Source organism: Sorghum bicolor, chromosome 6 (assembly GCF_000003195.3).
Source record: "Sorghum bicolor cultivar BTx623 chromosome 6, Sorghum_bicolor_NCBIv3, whole genome shotgun sequence".
Lineage (NCBI taxonomy): Eukaryota > Viridiplantae > Streptophyta > Magnoliopsida > Poales > Poaceae > Sorghum > Sorghum bicolor.
Window position 1 is genome coordinate 15,715,794 of NC_012875.2, and position 24,065 is coordinate 15,739,858.

The 24,065-nt window shown below is 45.9% G+C and overlaps 1 protein-coding gene across 1 annotated transcript; it reads right to left on the minus strand.

Annotated features, from left to right (window-relative positions):
- LOC8086463 (BTB/POZ and MATH domain-containing protein 5) lies at window positions 1,128-1,496 on the minus strand. Its single transcript, XM_021463525.1, has one exon. The coding sequence runs from the start codon at window positions 1,494-1,496 to the stop codon at window positions 1,128-1,130; it is 369 nt and encodes a 122-aa protein (XP_021319200.1).

Consider the following 24,065-nt stretch of genomic DNA (forward strand, 5'->3'; position numbering starts at 1 on the left):
ATCTTCATATATTAAATATATATTTATCAAAACATTGGTCATTGCAGGATGATCTCTTGAACTATGTACTCACTATAAGTGAAACAAACCATGTATTGATTTCTTCAGTTGCGACCATACATACATAAATTCAGAAGTAACAATCTTTAATAAGCTCCACAAATTTATAATGCAGCCTTAGAATTATGATCGACACCAAAAGAAATTAAAGACAATTATTTTCCAGCACTTAGCAACACTTTTTATGAATGTTGTCTGCTGCCAACAATAATTTCATGAAAACATCTAAAGATAAGAGAACGTGTGGCCACGACGCTGTCCGAGGGTGGCCACGTTAGTGAAATGAATGAAGACCGTTGGATTTGGCGATCGACGGTGCTATTGTTTCCAAGTAATGGAGGCTATTGTATTTCCATTTAGTCTATAATTTAAGCAAATTTCTGAAAAATATATATCCAACCTAATCTAAGTGGTGAGGAAAATCAACTAATGCTTCAGGAAAAGATCATGCAACTTGCTGACAACGAAACTGATGTTAGTAATTGTATGAAAGATAGAAGAGGGTTGATAATATTGGATTTTGAATATCTATCTTTAGCAATTTGTGATCCTGGGTTTCTGATAGACTTCCACTTCTACAGGCTAGCCATGAAGGCATCTCTAATAGAGCGCATTTGTTAATAGGAAGCTTGTTTCTGAAGATGCAATTTTGTTCCAGTCATAACAGCACTAAACCCATGTTAACACAACAACATGAACCATAATTGAATATGGTATGGCTATAATTCCACTACAGAATAAACCTCTGTGGATGCTAAATTGGCACAAGAGCACTCTCGTACAAGTATTAGCAAACCTAACGCAACCACACCAACTGTAATTGAATAATATAAGTATATAACTATGCTATAATTCTACTGCAGAATAAACATTTATGGATGATAAATCATCTCAGCAGGCACAGTCTCATATTTATAGCGAACCTAACACAACCAAAAAAGGAACAAGCAAAAATACATTTATGGATGATAAATCATCTCAGCAGGAACAGTCTCGTTCTTATAACGAACCTAAGACAACCAAATAAGGAATAGGCAGAAACGGGACAGGAGGGATCTGCACAGAACTTACCACATGGATCCGCGGTACTTGAGGGTGTACGGCCCGGACTCCAGGGAGCGGTCGAAGTGGGAGTGGACCTTGTGCTTGCCCTTGCCGCTCTGGTCAAGGAGCGTGAGCTCGAAGAGGGCGCGGACGTCGGTGCCATCGGAGGCGAGGGCGATGAAGACGGAGACGTAGACGGAGTTGTCCTCGGGGTTCTTCCCATCGGGGTAGAAGTAGACCGCCCACTGGTAGCCGCCCACGGTGAAGGTCTCGCTGGCAATGTGCTTGCCCACGCCCATGCCCTTCGCGAGCGAGTAGCCCTGGAGCACGAACCGGTGGGAGCCGTTCACCGTCTCCGTCACGGAGCGCGAGTTGGTGGGGGACGCCGCCATGTCTCGCTGCGAGGGGCCGCGGCGGTGGCGGCGGCGGCGACGACGACGGCGATGGGATGCTGAGGAGGGGGCGCCTGAGCCAGTGGCACCGGCAGCGGCGAGGCGCCGCCAGCGTGGTCGTCCATTGGAGGCGCACGGACTAGGGTTAGGGTTCGCGGCGGGGGAATCGGGGAAGGCGGGGGATTGGGGAATTTGGGCTTTCGCTGGTTTGTCGCCAACTTTTGCTGCCGTGGCCGATCAGCCGGTGGCCCTCCCGTGCGCTTCTGAGTTTTTTTTTGTTTAATGAATAGGAGTGGATGACAGGATGTTTTTTCCCCGATGAAAGAGAATTATATTAATATCTAGTTTAGATTAAAAAAAGATTTGACATTGTAACACTTTTGTTTATATTTAGCAATTATTGTTCAATCATAGACTAACTAAGTTTAAAAGATTCGTCTCACAAATTATAGACAAACCGTATAATTAGTTATTTTTTTATTTATATTTAATGTTTCATGCATTTGCTGCAAGATTCAATATGATTGGTAATCTTGAAAAGTTTTTAGATCTTGAGATGAACTAAACAAGGCCTAAATAATAGTTAAATACATGAACATGTTACAAGCACTCTAGATTATATAAATATTTAGAAAATATTTTTCATCTAAATTGTACCTATGGTTGTGAATAACTCCAGATCTCAAAATCAACCATGTACAATGCTTTATAGTGTAGATGACCATACCGACAAACACTTGGCAAAAGGCATGAGACCAGATGCCCAACGAAGGGACGACCAACATTCATGTAGTTCTTTCTGGTGTCTTCCTTCTTCTTTTTGCCACCGAAGAATGAAAAAGATTAAATTGAAACTTATTCTCTCTAGTCCTTTATCGTGGCTAGATCTAACCACAATAAAATAAAGAAGAGACCGGAGAAATTATTCCATAGTAGCGATACCATCTCCACCTTGATGTCACCATCCAAAAATAAAAGTGGTCCATATCATCAAACCGATGAGGATGTCGACGCCGTAGTTGTTGTCTGCATCTTCAATATGGCCGCGCTCATGGACTAGGTGGGACCCACTTAAGTTTTTTGCGTCAGATGGAGTGACGCTGTGCAGGATTTTAGCGTCAGATATTACGACGTTAAATATGGATATCTATTGCGTCAGACAGTGAAACGGTAAATATAGATTTAGCGTCAGTTGATCTGTAAACAACATTTAGCGTCAGATCATCCAACGATAAAAAAAAGATTTAGCGTCAGATATCTGACCCTAAAAAAGTGTTGTGGTGTAGTGATACAAAATAAAAAAACTATTTACTGCTTTGATTACTGCACCATAAATACCAAAGCCCCATGTGAATAAACTTATGGTAACCCCTTAGAAATATTTATTGTGGTGGCATAAAAATTAAACAGCATTCATATTTATTTCATGCATTGTAAAATCATAAAATACAAAAAAAGAGAGAAACATGAAATTCTGCAAAATTAGTTCTTAAGAATAATCAATTGCTCATTAGCTGATCGCTAACCCATTATTAAATTCAAGCCTCGAGTTTTGGTTTTCTTGTTGGAGTATGACTATGCAGGAATGACATCTGTTGACGGTCCTTAAGTAGCAAATATAATCATCAAATAAACAAAGAAAAGGATCTAAATGCAACCAACACCCAGACTTAGGGTTTTATCTGATAGAATTCCACGAGTTTTGGTGTTTGTCTATTTCTGTAGGGGGTTATCAGGAAATATGGAGGAAAGGCCCACACGTCGGGATTACATAGAGATATTAACGTGCCGTGCAATTTTCTATCATCTAGAAGAGTCCAGAAGCCACGGGAACGAAAGGGAGGCCGAATAGGCCCGGGGGCAGGGCGCCCGCCCTCCCCCCTTGGGCGCCCGCCCTGGAGTTTCAACCAATCACGATCAATCTCGCGGATTATGCTCCACCGACCTAAAGGATCAAGAATAACCGTTCAATCAATGTCGGTTTGATCCGACGACCCAGGTTCACTTGAGGGGACTATATAACCAGACCCCCTGGCCCTTGGAGGAGGCACCCCTTGATCATTATTCATTATTCATAGACAGAGCAAAAGCTAGGGTTTAGAAATGAGAGCTCTCCTCTCTTCTCTAAACTAGAGTAGATCTAGATAGTAGCAAGATGGAGAGTGAAGGAGGATTAGAGGAGAGGCCGGCCTGTCGGTTCTTCCTCCGATTGTACTTCGTCATGATCAAGCTCTAATCAAGCTTGCTCATGGGATGACTCTGGTAATCTACTTATAATTCATTATGCAATTACTAATCATGTATGTTCTGGTTCACAACTCTTTTGAGTACTTCCAATCTATAGGACCCTATAGGTTAGAGTTGTAGTATAGGTGTAAGCGTGGTGCTTAGACCTAGATTACTTGTGGATATCCCCTGTCTAGCTAGATCGTGTGGTAGGCCGCGTAGGTGACAGTTACGTTGGTCCCCTTGTAGTCCACCTCTTGTTAGCAGGACGGGTAGGGTTTATCGGCCTAAGGATAAGTGTCGGTGTTTTCCCCACGGGGGGGCACACCAACGAGTGAATTTGTATGTGTGCTCCCTTTTCTAGATGGTGATGCAAAAAGACACAAGAATTTATCCTGGTTCGGGCAAGAGAAGGCCCTACGTCCAGCGGGGGGGGAGAGTTTGTATTATTTTGCACCTAAGGCCTTGTTTGGATGTAGTCGGATTCGCATCAATCCACATGTGTTGGGGTGGATTGGAGTGGAACTTGAACTAAATTTCACCCCAATCCACTCCAACACATGTGGATTGAGGTGAATCCGACAACATCCAAACAAGGCCTAAGTGCTTGTACAGGGGTGAATACAAGCATGGTATGGAATGAGATGGAGTATGGTAGCTCTACTGTGTATGAGTGTAATGTTGCGTGGTTGATCCCATGCCCCTGTTCGCTCCCGGGCTCCCCCTTTTATAGTTCCAATGAGAAGCCCAGGGTACAAGTATAGGCGTCAGAGTAGGGGTCGATAGAGGTATGGCGCGCGGACCTACTCGAGGCCTCCGTACCGGCGTGGTCTCGAGCCGTCCCGTGCTGGTAGCTTGATGATGAATACGCGTGCCCCTGTATCCCGCTCTATGCGCCGTCTTGGACTGGCTTATCTGTTGCACGCCTGTACATCATGGCGGCTGATACGTCGGAGTGGTTGCAGTGTTGTCAGTCGACGCCCAACCCTTCCCCAGGAAGGAAACATGTCTCGTCGAGGGTCGGACGCCGTGTAGCGCCTTATTGTCCAGAGCGTTGACCTTGGATGTCTCGAGGCGGTCCTGATTAGACGTTCCATCCCCGCGTCCCGCGTCCTGACATGCTCTGGGTTGTTTGGTGGGGAAGGCTGCAAAAAGAATGACGGGATGGGTGCCTGTTCCCTATCACGCTTCCCGTGACTGGCGTGTTAGGTGAGAACGCGACAGGCGCATTAAATGCCCTGGTTCCCGTGCGCGCGTCAGGCGGCGGGCGGCGTCCTTGCGCTTGACGCCTCCTGGTTCGCTCGATCCTGTTTCCGTATTCGACGGTAGCTGGCGCTCGAGCCCTGATCGATTCGCTCGACGCCCTTTCCGTCTTCGAGGCTGCGGTCGTCGATGAATGTACGTATGATTGACTAGAGCGTCGAGTCGAGGGCCTCGACCTGCGTACGGGTAATCTCGTTACGTGCATCATTTAGGATACCCCTTACTGATACCCTCGACAATAGCCCCCGAGTCTCCATTTGAGCGCTGGCGCTCGAGTGGAGGCTGTATTTTCCGTGGTCGAATTTCCATGGGGGCGCGCGAGCGACCCCGTGGGGGTAGCCCCCGGGCCCTTGGAGGAGTTTTTGACTCCTTCGAGGGTTATATTGCCTAATTCGCAGAAACGCTGTCAACACCAGTGGTGGAAGGTTATGATTGGCTCGTTTTGTGTGGAGGTTTCGACGTACTCTCGGTAGAGCGAGCGTCATCCACCCTAGATTGAGCTCCTAACGGGTAGTCCAAGTGAGAACCTGTGCCCCTTTCGAGGGGGTCAGCTGTAGCCCGGAGGCGTCCTCATAAAGCGGGGTCGACGTGGTCGGGGATACTGGTCTTGTTCGATAGAGTCTAGCGGCTCAATGCCTCCCGTCGGGGGGATTCCTCTCTACTGTCTCGACCCTACCTTAGACATCCCCAGCGAGTCTTTGAGGCGGGCCTCGATTTTCGACCACTCGCTGGGGATCCCTGACTCTGGTGCTCGAGATCGGCTGTCGAACCCTTTCGGTGGGTCAGCCTGCGACCTCTTGAGGCTTTCATGGGTGCGTTCCTTGGCTTACAAGGGAAGGAAGAGGCCGTGGCGGTTTGCCTTTTTGCCCGTTGGGCGTGCCTTTTCAGGCGGGAGCCGTTGCGACACGATACCGGTGCAGAATTCGGAGCGTCTCATCTGTGAGGAGGAAAAAGACCGTTAGGCGGCGCATTTATGGGGGGAGTTACCTCATTTATCGGATCTGTCCGTTGGTGGGTGGCTGCCTATAAATATCTCATGGCATCGCCGCCGTTCTCCCTTCCGCCTTCTGTCTTCATTCTTGCCTTAGCCCTCTCGCCATCTTAGCTCTCTCGCCATCTCACACGCGCGCACCCCCTCGAGCAGTAGCGAATCCACCCTCCTTCCGTCCAAGATGCCTGTGAGACTCGTCGCCACCGACGACTGGTCCCCGTCGTCGATTACGGAACGCCGGTTGTTGGAGCTCGAGAGGGAGGGACTCCTGCGCCGCCGCACGTCACTGTCATCGCCGAAATGGATCGCACCGGTGGCGGACCAGCGGGAGCCCAGGCCGCCCAAGGGCTACGTGGTTTCGTTTGCCAAGTTCCACCGCCACGGCCTGGGCGCTCCTCCGAGCTGCTTCATGCGGGCGCTCTGCCACCATTACGGGCGCTTCATGCGGGCGCTCTGCCACTTCATTGGGTATCCATCCATCGGCGTAGCTTTATTGAGATTCCTGAAATCAATGCATACCTGGAGCTTCCCGTTCTTCTTGTAGACCGGAACAACATTCGAAATCCATTCGGCATACCGACACTGCCGAATAAACTTAGCTTCAATAAGCTTGGTGATTTCGGCCTTACTATCAGGGAGGATGTTAGGATTACATCGGCGAGCTGGCTGTTGATGTGGCCGAAATCCAGACTTGATGGGCAACCGATGTTCAACAATTGATCGGTCCAAACCAGGCATCTCAGTATAATCCCAAGCGAAGCAATCTTTATATTCCTTTAACAAATCAGTTAATTGTTGCTTACACTCAGAATCTAACTTAGCACTAATAAAAGTGGGTCTAGGCTTATCACCACTACCTATATCTACTTCTACTAGATCATCGGCCGATGTGAATCCCTGGCCTAATTTTCCATCATCGGCGAACCTATCCATTAAAAACCTTCGTCAGAACCGACTGCTTGGATCGGTGGAATTTCGTAATCGGCAACCTTGAGAAAATCTTTCTCCCAAACTTCACCTGAAATGCACCTGGTCCTCTCATAGGTGTCCGCCTCTGCCGACGCAATGACATAAGAAGAATCTCCCGGGACAATCTCAATTTTGTCACCTACCCATTCAACCAAACATTGGTGCATTGTAGATGGGATGCAACAATTAGCATGAATCCAATCTCTTCCCAATAGCAAGTTGTAAGCACCCTTTCCACTGATCACAAAGAAGGTTGTCGGTAAGGTTTTGCTGCCGATGGTCAACTCTACACATATTGCCCCCTTGACTGGAGACACGTTCCCTTCAAAGTCTTTAAGCATCATATCGGTCTTGGTCAAATCCTGATCCCCTCTTCCAAGCTTCCGATATACTGCATATGGCATGATGTTTATAGCAGCCCCAAGATCAACTAGAATCTTGGTCATCGGCTGCCCATCAACTCTTCCCTTGACAAACAGAGCCTTGAGATGTTGTCTTTCGTCATCGGCAGGTTTCTCGAAGATAGCGGTCATCGGATCCAAAGCCAACTGAGCTATTTGGTCGGACAATTCCAACTCATCATCACTGGATGGCGCAAGAAACTCCATCGGCAACATAAAGACCATGTTGACACTTGCCGATGGGTCTTCCCCCTTGGGATCTGATTGCTGCTGATCTCCAGACTGACCAGAGTTCTCGCCCTTGCTTAACCCTTCTTGCCTTAAGCGCTGCAGTCTCCTTTTCTGTGTCTTGGTCAACCCCTCTGGACACCATGGAGGAAGCGGCTTCTGCCTTGCTGCTGGGCGTCGATTTTCCCTTGACTCCATGCGATGCGTATTAGCATCTCTGCAAAATATGAATTCATCGGGAATTCGTGCATTAGCCATCTCCTCAAGCTCTTCCCGGTTCCTGGGAAAATATTGGACACGATCACCAAGCCTGTCGTGCACACTGAGTCTGCCCCCCAACCGATCATGGACAGATGCTCTCCCTCTAATCGGCCCATTGAAGCGCCGATCATTATCACGATAGTTTCGATCGGACCTGTCGTACCGATCATAACCGTTGCACTCAGGGCAATCTCTGATAGTAGGAAGCTTGATATTCTCTTCCCAGCAATGGATGAAGAACGGACAATTCTAGTGATCCTTATGCCGATTCCACTCCTGTCGGCGTCTCTCTTCTTCCCAGCGATAATCTTCTTGCTGGCGCCGATATCGATCTTCTCGTTGCTGCCAAGTTTCCTGAGGCCTTCTGTGAGTTATTACAATCCCAGATCGGGGAGGCCTTCCTGAGCTGGTTCCTTCCTAGACCAAGCCTCTTCCTCTCGCATCGGCAGTAGTGACTTGATGCTGAGGATCCACCGATGCACTTCTTTCGGCTGCTTCTGAAGTTAAGACCTTGGCTTTTCCCTTAGCATCCAACATGTTCGTTGGGAAAGGATGTTGGTCAATCTTCATCGGCTTCTGGGTCTTGGAGCCGTCAAATTTGATCCTCCTAGATTCTATAGCCGATTGCAATTGCTGTCTGAAAACCTTGCACTCATTGGTATCATGAGAAGTTGCATTATGCCAATTGCAATATTTCATCCTTCTTAACTCCTCAGCCGATGGGATCACGTGATTAGGAGACAGCTTGATCTGACCTTCCTGGAGTAGAAAGTCAAATATCCTATCGGCTTTAGCAGTGTCAAAAGCGAACTTCTCTGGTTCCTTCTGCCCAAAAGGGCAAGACATCGGCTTCTTATTTTTTACCCACTCTGCCAAGCCGATGACTGGTTCCTCATCAGAATCTGAGCTTGTTGCTTCATCAACGAACGACACCTTTTTGTACCATGCTCTCTTGGGTTCAAACGGCTTGATGTCTTGATCAGAGATTCTCTGCACCAGATGACTTAAGCTTTCAAACTCCTGAGATGCATATTTGTCCCTGATGTGTGGCAACAAACCCTAGAAAGCCAATTCGGCTAGTTGCCGATCGTCCAGAACCAGACTATAGCACTTGTTCTTGACTTCCCGTATCCTCTGTACAAAACCTTCAACCGATTCATCATTACGCTGCCTCAATTTGACCAAATCGGTGATCTTCTTCTCATGAACCCCAGAAAAGAAGTATTTGTGGAATTGTTTCTCCAGATCTGCCCAAGTAATCACTGAGTTGGGAGGTAGTGATATGAACCAGGTAAAGGCCGATCCAGACAACGATGATGAAAATAGACGAACCCTTAACTCGTCCCTGTTACCAGCTTCTCCGCATTGAATAATGAACCTATTGACGTGCTCCATGGTTGACGTGTCATCCTGTCCAGAAAACTTAGTAATGTCCGGTACCTTGTACCGATGCGGAAGCGGGATCAAATCATATGAGGGAGGATACGGTGTCCGATAAGAGTAAGTGTTAACTTTGGGTTTTATCCCAAATTGATCCCTCATTACTTCAGCGATCTTATCGGCCCAGTACGCATCGGCATCTTGCCGATGGGGTGGTTGTGGATCCTGCACCTGCTGGTAAGCCTCCACGTGTCTGTTCGGTGCACGATCTACACGGAACATTGGGTTGATTATCTGGCCTCCCACCTGTGGACCTCCAAGCTGTTGCCCGCCAATCTGCTGTCCGAAATTCACTGGCTGGTTAGGGATCCCCTCATTATGGAATCTGGGATAAATCTGTCCCTGCTGGAACCCTGTAGCCTGGTGACTCTGTTGGGGTGTTTGCGGAAAGACTTGCTGCCCAAGCCATCCATTATTAGCATTCATCGGCATAGGCCCTGCCGATGACTGGTAATTGGGTATCATCGTTGAGTTGACATACCCAGATTGAGCCATGGACTTCTGTTGCATCAGCATCGAGTCTGCCGATGCGTTGGGTATCTGGAACATTGGAGCTTGAGAATTCCCAGTGTAAGGTCTTGCAATAGTAGTTGTAGTAGTATACTGGGGACTCTGATTCATCGGCATATTGGGAGGTGCCGATGTGATAGGGGTCTTGCCTCTCATGTCAGTTGTCTGCGATGTACCCGGCGTTAACTCTGGAGGCATGCCATAACCCCACCAGTTGGGAGGAGGAGTTAACCCTGTCATTGCCGATGCTAACAGATATGTGGCAAGTTTAATCTGCCCATCTGAAGTCTGTGGATTAGCTGTCATCGGCATAGATTGTCCATTGGTGACTCCCAACGTGCTTGGCGGAACAGGAATCTCCATACCCGCAGCGGCCGTATCTGCCGATGGAGCTGTGACCACTGGTGACTTTGGCTGGTGATAAGTGGGGCCCACATAATCTGGTGGCAATTGTCCCTCCTTGAAAGTTCTTGCCACGGCATTGAAAACCGTATTAGACAGTACACCAGCTTGGTGGATCAAAGCACGGTTGATAGCGCTGTCAACCATCTCTTGAAGTTTGCCAGGATTAGACTCAAAAGTAACCTGCCGAGGTGCCGGCAGCGCATCCTTCTGAATCACCTCACCCCTCCTGTTCATGATGAAGGACCTCAGGCATTGCTGCTTGTAATCCTCCATGGCTTTAGCAATAGCTTGCTTCTGCTCATCCTTGAGATTGGCTTCCGTCACGGGGATGACGTTCTCTTGATCAAACTCAGAAGTCGACATGTTGATCTTGATCTTGGATTTGTCCCACTGGGCGTGCCAAAAGATGTGTTGGTGCAGAAGCTGGTCTGCAAACACAAAGGGCTAATACCCGATTCAAATGTTAAGGCGTGCCAGCCGATTTGACCTTACTATCGGCAAAGGTGATAACTCGAATACTTTAGTCTTGACAACAGCGATGCGCCCGGATGTCACGGCTAAGAGGTACTCCCGCGGAACTTGAGAACACGCCGAACTTAAGTCGACGGATTCCTAAGAACTCGTAATGAAAAGGAAAAAGTATGACGAAGTCGTCGAAAAAGTAGATGCTGGAATATGAGTAAAACGTGTGTTTGATTGATTGATAGATGTCTCATTACAAGGTCCTAGGGTCTATATTTATACCCTGCTCAAAGAACTACAACCAGACACGATTAGAATTCGAATTCCAAATTACACGGAATCCGTATACAAAACGATTTAAATAACTAAGGAAATAATAAATCTATCCCCCGTGACAAGCTGAAACTCTTCCACAAACCGATCGACAGCTTCCGGACTCTCCCTTCGTATCATCGGCAGATTCCCTTATCATAGTCATCGGCAGACTTCCTTCTCATAGCCATCAGCACAGACACATCACCACCTATAAACTTAGTCACGTTCAACCCCTCCTTCATCGGCAACCATCCCCATCGGCAACTCATCCTGTAGACAAAACATCGCCGTCTCATCCTGCCGGCCTGGATATATGCCCAAAAACGGTGTCAACAAAAAGATGCTAAACCTCGCCTGATTAGATGGATCTTATTACTCCAAGAATTTGACTTAGAAATAAAAGATAAAAAGGGAGTAGAAAATTCTGTTGCTGATCACTTGTCTAGAATGTATTTTAAGAGTCCACAGGAAACCCCCATCAATGATTCACTCCGGGACGACATGCTCTACGGGATTAACAGGTCTGACCCCTGGTATGCAGATATTGTTAATTTTATGGTTTCAGGGTATGTACCACCAGGAGCAAACAAGAAGAAGCTTATTCAAGAAAGTCGTTCACATATATGGGATGAGCCATACCTCTTCCGAGTATGCTCTGATGGCTTACTCAGGAGATGTGTGACCACTGAGGAAGGATGGAAGATCATCGACAGATGTCATTCATCACCATATGGAGGTCACTATGGAGCATTCCATACACATTCAAAAATCTGGCAGTGTGGATTCTACTGGCCTACAATGTATGAAGACACGAAGCAATATATCAGAAGATATGGGCCATGTCAAAGACACGAAACATAAATACAAAGGATGCAATGCCACTCACCAACAACCTTCAGATTGAGCTCTTTGATGTCTGGGGAATAGACTACATGGGTCCATTTCCTCCATCAAAGAAATGTGAGTACATCTTGGTGGCAGTTGACTATGTCTCCAAGTGGGTAGAGGCATTACCTTGCAAGCATGCCGACAACGTCAGTTCAAAGAGTATGTTTGAAGAAATTATATTTCCAAGATTTGGAGTTCCCAGAGTAGTGATAAGTGATGGAGGAGCACACTTCATCAACAAACGCTTCAAGCAATATCTATCAAGACATGGAATCCGTCACAACGTCGCTACCCCCTATCATCCTCAAACAAGTGGCCAAGCAGAGACTTCCAATAAACAAATCAAGAATATTCTCCAGAAGACAGTAAATGAAATGGGAACGGCATGGAAAGACAAGTTACCCGATGCACTCTGGGCATACCGGACAGCATACAAGACCCTAATCGGAATGTCTCCATACAAATTGGTGTACGGGAAGACTTGCCACCTACCTGTTGAACTAGAGTTCAAAGCACACTGGGCCATAAAGAGATGGAATATGGACCTAGATGTTGCTGGAGATTATAGAAGAATGCAACTATCAGAATTAGAAGAATGGCGAGAGAAGGCATATCACAACTCAAAGATTTATAAAGAAAGAGTCAAAAGGTGGCATGACAAGAGAATCAAGAAGGAGTTCACACCCGGAGATAAGGTATTACTTTTTAATTCCAGGGTGAAGCTTTTCGGGCATGGAAAACTCCGGAGCAAATGGGAAGGACCATTCAAGGTAATTAATTCATCATCCCACGGAGCTATCACACTTCAAAATAGCGAAGGTACGTTATTCAAGGTAAATGGTCAACGTCTTAAATTATTTTTAGAGCCCAATGAAGAATTAGAAGAAATAGCCATAGTCCATTTTTACCTTCCCATGGAGAATTGGAGCCCGACACTTTTAGTCTGATGTTCTTGGGTCATATATATATTTTTCTAAATAATTTCGCATCTAGAAACGCTCTCGGAAAAGTGGGCCCACAGAGGGGCCAGAGAGAGGGCGGGTGCCCAGCTCAGGTGGGCGGACGCCCAGCTCCTGTTCCCCCCCAGTCCCGACATTCTCTGTTATGGAAAATGCACTTATGGTAATTCGAATAATCCCTCGGATGGAAAGTTTCGCACGCACGACGATGGGAGAAACCCGAACAACCCACTTTTTGACCCCTATATAAACAGACCCCTGACCTCAGTTTTCAAACACCAAGCCACCAAGCCTTCTCTCCTTCAATTAGAGCTTGATTAGTTCCTTGCTGCTCCTATGGCCGAGAAGTACCATGATGATTGGGAAGTCGTCCCCTTCAACCTCAACATGGAGCCTGTGGAAGACCCCGATGCCCGTGCTCTCGTCCCGGCCAACACAGAGCGACAGCTAGAAGCCATGCCATTACGCCAACGCAGCTCCGCCCAATCTTACCATGCTCAACCAGTTCTCACCGCACCACCACAACCCCTACTCCTCAAAGGATCATCATCCAAGACGAAGACCACTATCAAGGTGCCAATCGGCACAAGGATCCTTCCACCTAGACCCAACGAGAGGGTTGTTGGAGTCAAGACCAACCAGAGCGGCGAGATCAGCAGTATTCGCGACACTACGGAGGAGGAAAGGCCTTACTTTGAAGGGATTAGAGCAGCCAAAGTCCGTTTCATCCCTCCAAAGGCAGCCCCGAAGCACGCTCTCAATGCTTTTGAGACACCTCCCAAGCGTCGCAAGACTATAATGGATATTGATGAGGACGTTCGCAGACTAGACAGAATTATCATAGACCTCCAATCCTCGATTAATTCCCTCACTAGGCAGCTCTCTAACCACAACACCATTATACTAGGTCTTAGGCAGGATCTTGCCAGTGCCAACAAGAAGATCAAGGAATTAGAGCGCCGCTAAGTTATCTAGATTAGACCTTGAGGCAATACATCTTAGTCATTTATCTTCAAACTCGGTTTAGGTTTGCTATTATCATCAGTTTACTATTATCATTAGTTTGCTATCAGTTTGCTACTAGTCTTTTGTAATAAATGCCTCAAGATTAATAAATAGTATTATTATTATTATGTCTTGTGTGTCTCTACTTTATTTTTTTGTGCAAGAAAGCAGAAAACAAGTATGGGGGAGATCCCTCGACATGCCAAACACACTCCGACCACACCACTCCACAATTCAGGTACACACTCTGCACACTTTACTCTACACATACACATATTTTGAATTATGCAGATTACTGTTTCCGACATGATAAATTAAAAAGATTAAAATATTTCTAATCATGATTAATCTCAATCTGTGATATTTCCTGAAAACTTGCAATTATTATAAAATCATTTTAAAACCCTGTGTTACTTAAGTCATTGTGGATTATGTGATGGTAGAGTATGAGTTTCTTATTCTTGATATCATTGTTGCTTGGAGAATTTATTTCAAAATATTCAAAATTCTAGCTACCATCCTCAGTGTTTTATATGCCTGATAAAACTGAAAATATTAATTATGATTATAAAAGCTATCTACTCTGTATTGAGTTTGTTCAAAATGAGTTAGACCCTTGTTGAGAGGTTTATCATGCTCCTAAGATCAAGACATTTATTTAGAAAGATTCACTCTTCCGAAGTATTATTGCATTAGAGGCATGGGCTATGCAAAAATAAAGATATTTCGAGGAAATAAAAAGGAGCAAGTGCTCGACAACCTCGCAGAAAAAAATGGACAAGTGTCCGGCAGTAGAATTAGGGATACCTCGGTATCCACTTAAAAAAAAGAGCGAGAAAAAAAATGATAGCCCATGGTCCCTCTAATAAGCAATATGCCAGCAAGAGTTGACAAAGATTTTAATTTCCAAAGTCTTTGATCTAAGAGTATGACATTCCCCTCCTCGGATCCCATTTTGATCAGGCAATAAATGCAAAGTAAGTATGCTTGAGAATTTTTTGCAAATTAAAACAACCTCAGTGAGATATATATATATATAAAAGATAATGAGTGATCTGAGAGAACCTATGAGGATAAAAAGGTATGCTAACTTTCTTTCAAAAATATACAAAAGCTCCAAGTGACAGGATTGAGAAGAAAGGATCTTTACTCTTAACCATAAACATCCCTGACTATGGTACACAGTGGATTTTTAACACCCTGTAATTATAAAGAGAATGTTTTAAATGTTTACCCCAGATATTGTTCTTAACCATCCTTTTCTCGAGGACGAGTAAAAGACTAAGTATGGGGGTATTTGTTGACGGTTCTTAAGTATCAATTTTAATTATCAAATAAACAAGGGAAAGGACCAATATGCAACCAACACTTAGAATTAGGGTTTGATCTGACAGAATTCCACGAGTTTTGTTGTTTATCTATTTCTGCAGGGGGTCATCAGGAAATAAGGAAGAAAGGCCCACATGTCAGGATTACATAGAGATATCAACGCACCGCACGATTTTCTACCATCTAGAAGACTCCAGAAGCCACGGGAAGAAGACGGAGGCCGAAAGGGGCCAGGCCCAGGGCGCCCGCCCTGGTGACTTGGGCGCCCGCCCCCTGCTAGAGTGCTTTCAGGACTCTCTTCGCACGGGATATTTCACCGACCAATTGGATCAAGGAAAACATGTACCACCTCGTCTACCGACCCAAAAACGCATAGAAGGGGAGGACTATATAAGGAGACCCCCTGGACCCTGGAGAAGACATGAAGAAATTATCATAGAGACTGAGGGGTGCCCTCGAAGGAAAACCTCTTCTCTAATTAATATTTCTTTTTAGGCTTACAAACCAATGTAAGGTAGAAATAGATCTTCTAGTTTCTACTAGATTGAGAGAGATAGAGTGGAGGTGTAGATTGGAGGAAGCCCGGCCTGTCGGTGTCTACTCCAAGCTTGTACCTACGGGATCAAGTTCTCCTAACCCGAAGCTTGCTCCTAGGATTCTTCAGTATTTCGACTTCTAAATTCTAGTATGTTCTTGTTTTATTGTTCTTATGGTTTATGAGTTTACTTTAATCTCTTCGCGTAGAGTTTAGAGTAATCATTGCTGGCATAAATGTGGTGTTTAGGCTGGGGTACTCATAGATATTCCCTGACTAGCTTGGACCGTGGTAGTAGTGAGGAACGTGACAATTCCGAGTTACCTTTGTAGATCACATCTCGTTAGCAGGAAGGATAGGGTTTATAGGTGCGGGTTGAACATCCTTTGTGGTGTCTAGATTCCGTTAGCCTCCCCATTAGAACAGTAGATTATCCTTACCAAGGTTAGAAGGAGACTACGATTGCAGTCTTCTCTATTTATCACTCACATCGAAAGACATTCTTTGTGCCTAAAGGTTAGTAGTAATCGACTGGTTAGTCAGATACACTCTTTCTCCTAGTGGTAAAAAAATAAATACGATACTCTGGATAACCTCCGGGGTGAAGTGCTCACCGATATCCGTGCGCTTGCGGATCAATTCCTTATTGCGTTCCCAAATATCAACAGTAGCATATGACATGTTTGTGGGCTTGCAATCCTAGTGTTTGATCTAGAATATGAGCTATAAGTGTTTAACTCAACATGGTACAAGATAACCGTCATTTGGAGGTGTGAAGAAGCTTGTCCTTGGATCAAACCGAGTTAAATATCTTAGGCAAGTAATCTAGATTGGACCAATTTGAGAAGATGATCTCACTTCACATGGTCTCACACTAACCTATCTAAAATTTGAGCTCACCTTTTGTGTTCATTGGATTTAAGATAGGGGAGTAACATGATAAAAGAAGGGGATCAATTAAAATTTTGAATCACACAAGTAGGGGGAGCAAGCTCATAAACTTGTATGTTGCATTTGAATGTGCATCACATATGTATGCTTGCATTTGCATTAATTTTAGAAGCTTTCTTTCCAATGCCTTGCTTGTGTGGTGTATGCTAGTTGTAAGTTTGATTGATGAAATGAAGAACTAGCATGCATAGGTAGTGTAACTAGACTTTTAGTTGTTTCACAAGTGATACTAGAACAATGTTTATAATGTTGATCTCACGGGGTGTTCTAGCTTTGTAAACGTCTAGTTACTAATGGTGCTAAGGATGGTGTATATTGGCAACTCCGATTGGTATCACGCTTCAAAGGTCCATTCTTTACACCTTAGCATCATTTGGTAGAAATTGACTCCTATTTTTCCTATTCAAGCATATGTGCAAGCTTTCAAATCCAAACTCTTAGCACATATGTAGGGGGAGCAATTGCTACCAATTTGGGTTTATGAAACTTGTCCATAATCTTTGCACATGGTAAAATGCTTGGGCAAGCAAGATGAATCCAAAAAAAATTTATTGAAAATCTTTGTAAAAAGGGTTGTCATCAATTACCAAAAAGGGGGAGATTGAAAGCCTAGTTTGGTTTTGGATAATTGATGAAACCCTAGTACTAACCTCAATACTAAGTGTGTGTAGACTTAATGAGGTTGGTACATGCCAAGTGATGGAGCAAGAGATGATCATGGTGATGGTGGTAATGACCACAAGGTGATCAAGTGCTCGACTTAGAAAAGAAGAAAGAGAAAAACAAGACCCTATGGAGATCAAGGCAAAGGTATTGCTTAGGGTTTTGGTTTTGGTGATCAAGACACCATAGAGGGTGTGCTCACATTTAGGATTGATAGCCGTACTATTAAGAGGGGTAATCTCGGTGTGAAAACGGTTATCTAAGTGCCACTAGGTGATTGGATTCCTTGCATGTGCATTAGGACCTAGTGAGCTAAGTAATTAGCCCTTGAAAAATGTTTTTGAAATATGCTAACACACGTGCACAAGTGTGGAGACACTTTGGTGTTGGCACATGGAAGCAAGGGAAGAAGTTGAGGTTCGTTTCGCGCAGTGCTTTCAAGCCGGACGCGTCCGGTATGGGGTCGGACGTGTCCGAGTTGAGGCACCGGACGCGGAAACAGTATTCGCGTAGAATCCGGTGTGCCTCGTCCGGTGAGTTCGCTTCTCGGTGAAAACTCTCTAAGTTTGCGTCAGGTGCACACCGGAAGCGTCCGAGTTAGCGTCCGGTGCAAACTCTTCGTGCAGAGCTCCCTGGGTTTTCGTCCGGTGTGACGACCAGTGTTGGCTCAAGTTTGCGAACCTTACTGAGTTTTCGTTCGGTCACTTGTGAGACCGTCCGGTGCTTGAAAAGGTAGAGTCCGGTGCCCTGTCAGTGTCAGAGGCAACGGCTACTTTCTAACGGTCAAAAGGCACCGGACGCTAGTCTGGCTCATACCGGACGCGTCCGGTGTGAACTAGGACGCGTCCGGTGTGGACGCAGACTGTGGGGTAAACTGCCAATGGCTAGTTGAAGGTTGGGACTTCCATAAATAAGCCTTGGCTGGTTCATGCTCACTCTTCTTGACTCTCCAACTTGATGATACACCTTGTGAGCATACTCCCACACTTCCCACTCACCTTGTTCAAGTTTTGTTCATCCAAAGTGAGATTGGGAGAGATCCTAGTTGCATTTGCTTAGAGTTTGAGCATCTAGTGGCACTAGTGATCGTTGAGCAGCGGGTTTGCTTGTTACTCTTGGTGGTTGCCGCCACCTAGACGGCTTGGAGCTGCGGAGGAGTTTTGGCACGAGTTGGTGATTGTTCGTGGCCATCTCCGGGTGATTGTGAGAGGTTTGTGCCTACCTCGGCGGAGAGCCAAAGGCAACATTAGTGGATTGCTTGTGTCATTAAGCTACCTCACTTGTGGGTAGGTTCTTGTGCTGTCCTAGTGAGGACGAGGTTCGTGCTACACCTCTTAGCCACCGAACCACCAAGTGTTGGTCGACACAACGAGGACGTAGCGTGCTGGCAAGTACGTGAACCTCAGGAGAAAATTGTGTGCTCCATTGTGATTGTTCATTGGATTTCTCCCGGTGATTGGACTTCATATTATTGATTGGTTCATCCCCTCTACACGGCGGTATAAAGATCAAACCATCTCTTTTTTACATTCTCGCAAACTAGAGTAGCTTACTTACTTGTATAGAAACTTTAGGTAGCTCTCTAGTGTAAGTAGTGACATAGCTCTTTTGTGCCTAGAGATTATATCAACTAGATTTGTTGGATAGGTGGCTTGCAAACACCCCTTTAGAGCTAGAGCAAAAAGCTTAGCTTTGTTATTTACTAACCCCTTGCTCTAGTGAGTTTGTAGAATTTTTTAAATAGGCTACTCACCCCCCCCCTCTAGCCATATTAGGACCTTTCAGGTTCCATGAAGGAGTAGTCAAGGATGTCATGGTAAGAATCCAAGGACAATATATACCTGCAGATTTTCTAGTTCTTGACATGTAGGGAGATGAAGATTCCCCGATCCTCTTGGGAAGACTGTTCCTCTACACAGCCAACGCCAACATCTACATTGGATCACGGCATATCCACTTCAACCTACCAGCTGCAAAGGTACATTGTCAATTTAGAACACAAGTTAACCATGAGCAGATCATGAAGCAATGCAATAGGAGAAGACGCCAAGCCCACTATCAGGCTGCTCAGCCTCACTGTGGATGGGAAGACTTCCCTAGCAAGATTGTGAAATATGAAGATCGCTTCACAGAGCAAGAAGAGAACACACGAGCACCCTGATAGAGTGAGTGAGCAGAAGAAGCTGAAAGGATGGACCAAATTGCCAAGAAAGAGAAAGAGGAGATCTTAGCCCGATTAGAAGCATGGGAGAAGGAGAACAGAGATGAAGAGTTGGAGCTAGAGAAGAAAGAAGCAAAAGAGATAGAAGCAAGAAGGAAGGAAGACGTACGTGACGCATCACCACGAAATGGGGAGTTGACTGAGGTTACCTGTTGACGGTTGATAACGTCAACTTTAATTAGAGCTTTAAACCTGAGGGAGAACATGAAAACACACTAGTCTAGGGTTTAAACTGACAATTTCCATGAGTTTTGCATATTCTATTTTTTCTGGGGTCTATTTCCAGAAAAGCTAAAAAGAGGGATTCAAGTGCAAAATAAACAGGAAACTTATTCGCCACGAAAAATATCAGGAACGCGACGTGGGAAGACTCTGGAAGACACCGGAAGAAACCGTGGGCCAGAGGCCGCCAGGTGGGGCCGGCCGCCCCCACCATGGCGCCGGCCGGCGCCCCTGTTAGGGTTTCGGCCCACCTTCTGAAATGTTCCTCCACCGCGTCTGAGGGTCATCTTGGCCCTTGGTTAAGTCAGTTTGATCCAGCGGTGCACATCGATCCCACCGGGCTATAAATAAAGGGGCAGACCCACCTCCTTAGAGGCATCAAGTCATTTGGAGATCAATCCATCAAGAGCCTTTTCTAGTTCATCAGAGCCTCTCTAGTTCATAGTTTTAGCCTAGTTAGATTAGAAGTAGAAGAGTTCTAGTTCTTCAGCGGGATCCGGAGTCCCTAGCATCTGTCTAGAGCACGGAGTTTGGTATAGCTCTAGCACCAGTCTCTTATTGTATTCAATATTATGATTTAGGCAACATTGTTCTTAATCTCTTATATATTCTTAATTGCAATAGTCATTGTCTACTTTGATTATATGTCTAGGATAGTTGGTTTGATCTTACTGAATTCATGTAATTGCTCGTATAGTGTTTACCCAAACAATTGGTGGGTAGATGGTAGACAATATGTAGACGTGGTGTCTAGATATCTTGTTTATCTGCAAGGGCACCCTAATGTGCCGGGTCATGTGGTAGTCCATGCAGGTGACAGCTGTGTTGGTTCTTGTGTAGTCCACCCCCCGTACGTAGGACAAGCTTGGTCGCGGTCGCAAAGGAGGTGACTGTTGCATCTTAAAATCTTCATTAGTTGATGCCTCTTTATATGTGATTATAATATAGGGTTGACTTAACAATGATTTCTAGATGTAATTGCACTAATTAGAGTTATTCGTTGACATAGTTATAGAATTACCTTAGTATTTCTTCCTGAGTTTATCCATTGGCTAGCTATTACTATGACTAGAAGAGCTCTGATATTTATCTATTTATGATGATTGATCATTATTTATCTTATATCTTTTATCAAGTGACTTATCTCTGTTATGAGTAGGATTCTAGTTAGGGTTTACCATTCACATCAATAGTATAAGTTATATTTATAAGTCCTACATATAGACCTTCCCTGTGGATACGATATTTAAAACCCCCCAAGTAAAATGTGACATTGGTACAATATCTGTGCGCTTGCAGATAACCCACTGAGTAAGCCCTCTCTGCTATCTAATTCCGTACCCTAGACATAAGGTCATAATGGTAGTTATTTAGTTAAGTTAGCATGCATTAGTAATTTTGCTTTAATACACCTAGTGGTATATTTATTTCTCTTGGATATTAATACAAAATAAAAAAACTATTTACTGCTTTGATTACTGCACCATAAATACCAAAGCCCCATGTGAATAAACTTATGGTAACCCCTTAGGAATATTTATTGTGGTGGCATAAAAATTAAACAGCATTCATATTTATTTCATGCATTGTAAAATCATAAAATACAAAAAAAGAGAGAAACATGAAATTCTGCAAAATTAGTTATTAAGAATAATCAATTGCTCATTAGCTGATCGCTAACCCATTATTAAATTCAAGCCTCGAGTTTTGGTTTTCTTGTTGGAGTATGACTATGCAGGAATGACATCTGTTGACGGTCCTTAAGTACCAAATATAATCATCAAATAAACAAAGAAAAGGATCTAAATGCAACTAACACCCAGACTTAGGATTTTATCTGACAGAATTCCACGAGTTTCGGTGTTTGTCTATTTCTGTAGGGGGTTATCAGGAAATATGGAGGAAAGGCCCACACGTCGGGATTACATAGAGATATTAACGTGCCGCGCAATTTTCTATCATCTAGAAGAGTCCAGAAGCCACGGGAACGAACGGGAGGCCGAACGGGCCCGGGGGCAGGGCGCCCGCCCTCCCCCCTTGGGCGCCCGCCCTGGAGTTTCAACCAATCACGATCAATCTCGCGTATTATGCTCCACCGACCTAAAGGATCAAGAATAATCGTTCAATCAATGTCGGATTGATCCGACGGCCCAGGTTCACTTGAGGGGACTATATAACCAGACCCCCTGGCCCTTGGAGGAGGCACCCCTTGATCATTATTCATTATTCATAGATAGAGCAAAAGCTAGGGTTTGGAGATGAGAGCTCTCCTCTCTTCTCTAAACTAGAGTAGATCTAGATAGTAGCAAGATGGAGAGTGAAGGAGGATTAGAGGAGAGGCCGGCCTGTCGGTTCTTCCTCCGATTGTACTTCGTCATGATCAAGCTCTAATCAAGCTTGCTCATGGGATGACTCTGGTAATCTACTTATAATTCATTATGCAATTACTAATCATGTATGTTCTGGTTCACAACTCTTTTGAGTACTTCTAATCTATAGGACCCTATAGGTTAGAGTTGTAGTATAGGTGTAAGCGTGGTGCTTAGACCTAGATTACTTGTGGATATCCCCTGTCTAGCTAGATCGTGTGGTAGGCCGCGTAGGTGACAGTTACGTTGGTCCCCTTGTAGTCCACCTCTTGTTAGCAGGACGGGTAGGGTTTATCGGCCTAAGGATAAGTGTCGGTGTTTTCCCCACGGGGGGTCACACCAACGAGTGAATTTGTATGTGTGCTCCATTTTCTAGATGGTGATGCAAAAAGACACAAGAATTTATCCTGGTTCGGGCAAGAGAAGGCCCTACGTCCAGCGGGAGGGAGAGTTTGTATTATTTTGCACCTAAGTGCTTGTACAGGGGTGAATACAAGCATGGTATGGAATGAGATGGAGTATGGTAGCTCTACTGCGTATGAGTGTAATGTTGCGTGGTTGATCCCATGCCCCTGTTCGCTCCCGGGCTCCCCCTTTTATAGTTCCAATGAGAAGCCCAGGGTACAAGTATAGGCGTCAGAGTAGGGGTCGATAGAGGTATGGCGCGCGGACCTACTCGAGGCCTCCGTACCGGCGTGGTCTCGAGCCGTCCCGTCCTGGTAGCTTGATGATGAATACGCGTGCCCCTGTATCCCGCTCTGTGCGCCGTCTTGGACTGGCTTATCTGTTGCACGCCTGTACGTCATGGCGGCTGATACGTCGGAGTGGTTGCAGTGTTGTCAGTCGATGCCCAACCCTTCCCCAGGAAGGAAACATGTCTCGTCGAGGGTCGAACGCCGTGTAGCGCCTTGTTGTCCAGAGCGTTGACCTTGGATGTCTCGAGGCGGTCCTGATTAGACGTTCCATCCCCGCTTCCCGCGTCCTGACATGCTCTGGGTCGTTTGTTTCGAAGGATGCGAAAAGAATGACGGGATGGGTGCCTATTCCCTATCACGCTTCCCGTGACTGGCGTGTTAGGTGAGAACGCGACAGGCGCATTAAATGCCCTGGTTCCCGTGCGCGCGTCAGGCGGCGGGCGGCGTCCTTGCGCTTGACGCCTCCTGGTTCGCTCGAGCCTGTTTCCGTATTCGACGGTAGCTGGCGCTCGAGCCGTGATCGATTCGCTCGACGCCCTTTCCATCTTCGAGGCTGCGGTCGTCGATGACTGTACGTATGATTGACTAGAGCGTCGAGTCGAGGGCCTCGACCTGCGTACGGGTAATCTCGTTACGTGCATCAGTTAGGATACCCCTTACTGATACCCTCGACAATAGCCCCCGAGTCTCCATTTGAGCGCTGGCGCTCGAGTGGAGGCTGTATTTTCCGTGGTCGAATTTCCATGGGGGCGCGCGAGCGACCCCGTGGGGGTAGCCCCCGAGCCCTTGGAGGAGTTTTTGACTCCTTCGAGGGTTATATTGCCTAATTCGCAGAAACGCTGTCAAGACCAGTGGTGGAAGGTTCTGATTGGCTCGTTTTGTGTGGAGGTTTCGACGTACTCTCGGTAGAGCGAGCGTCATCCACCCTAGATTGAGCTCCTAACGGGTAGTCCAAGTGAGAACCTGTGCCCCTTTCGAGGGGGTCAGCTGTAGCCCGGAGGCGTCCTCATAAAGCGGGGTCGACGTGGTCGGGGATACTGGTCTCGTTCGATAGAGTCCAGCGGCTCAATGCATCCCGTCGGGCGGATTCCTCTCGACTGTCTCGACCCTACCTTAGACATCCCCAGCGAGTCTTCGAGGCAGGCCTCGATTTTCGACCACTCGCTGGGGATCCCTGACTCTGGTGCTCGAGATCGCCTGTCGAACCCTTTCGGCGGGTCAGCCTGCGACCTCTCGAGGCTTTCATGGGTGCGTTCCTTGG

Excerpts from the sequence above, each read along its gene's own strand:
- LOC8086463 (XM_021463525.1), bottom strand. The coding sequence starts at position 1,496 with ATGGCGGCGTCCCCCACCAACTCGCGCTCCGTGACGGAGACGGTGAAC.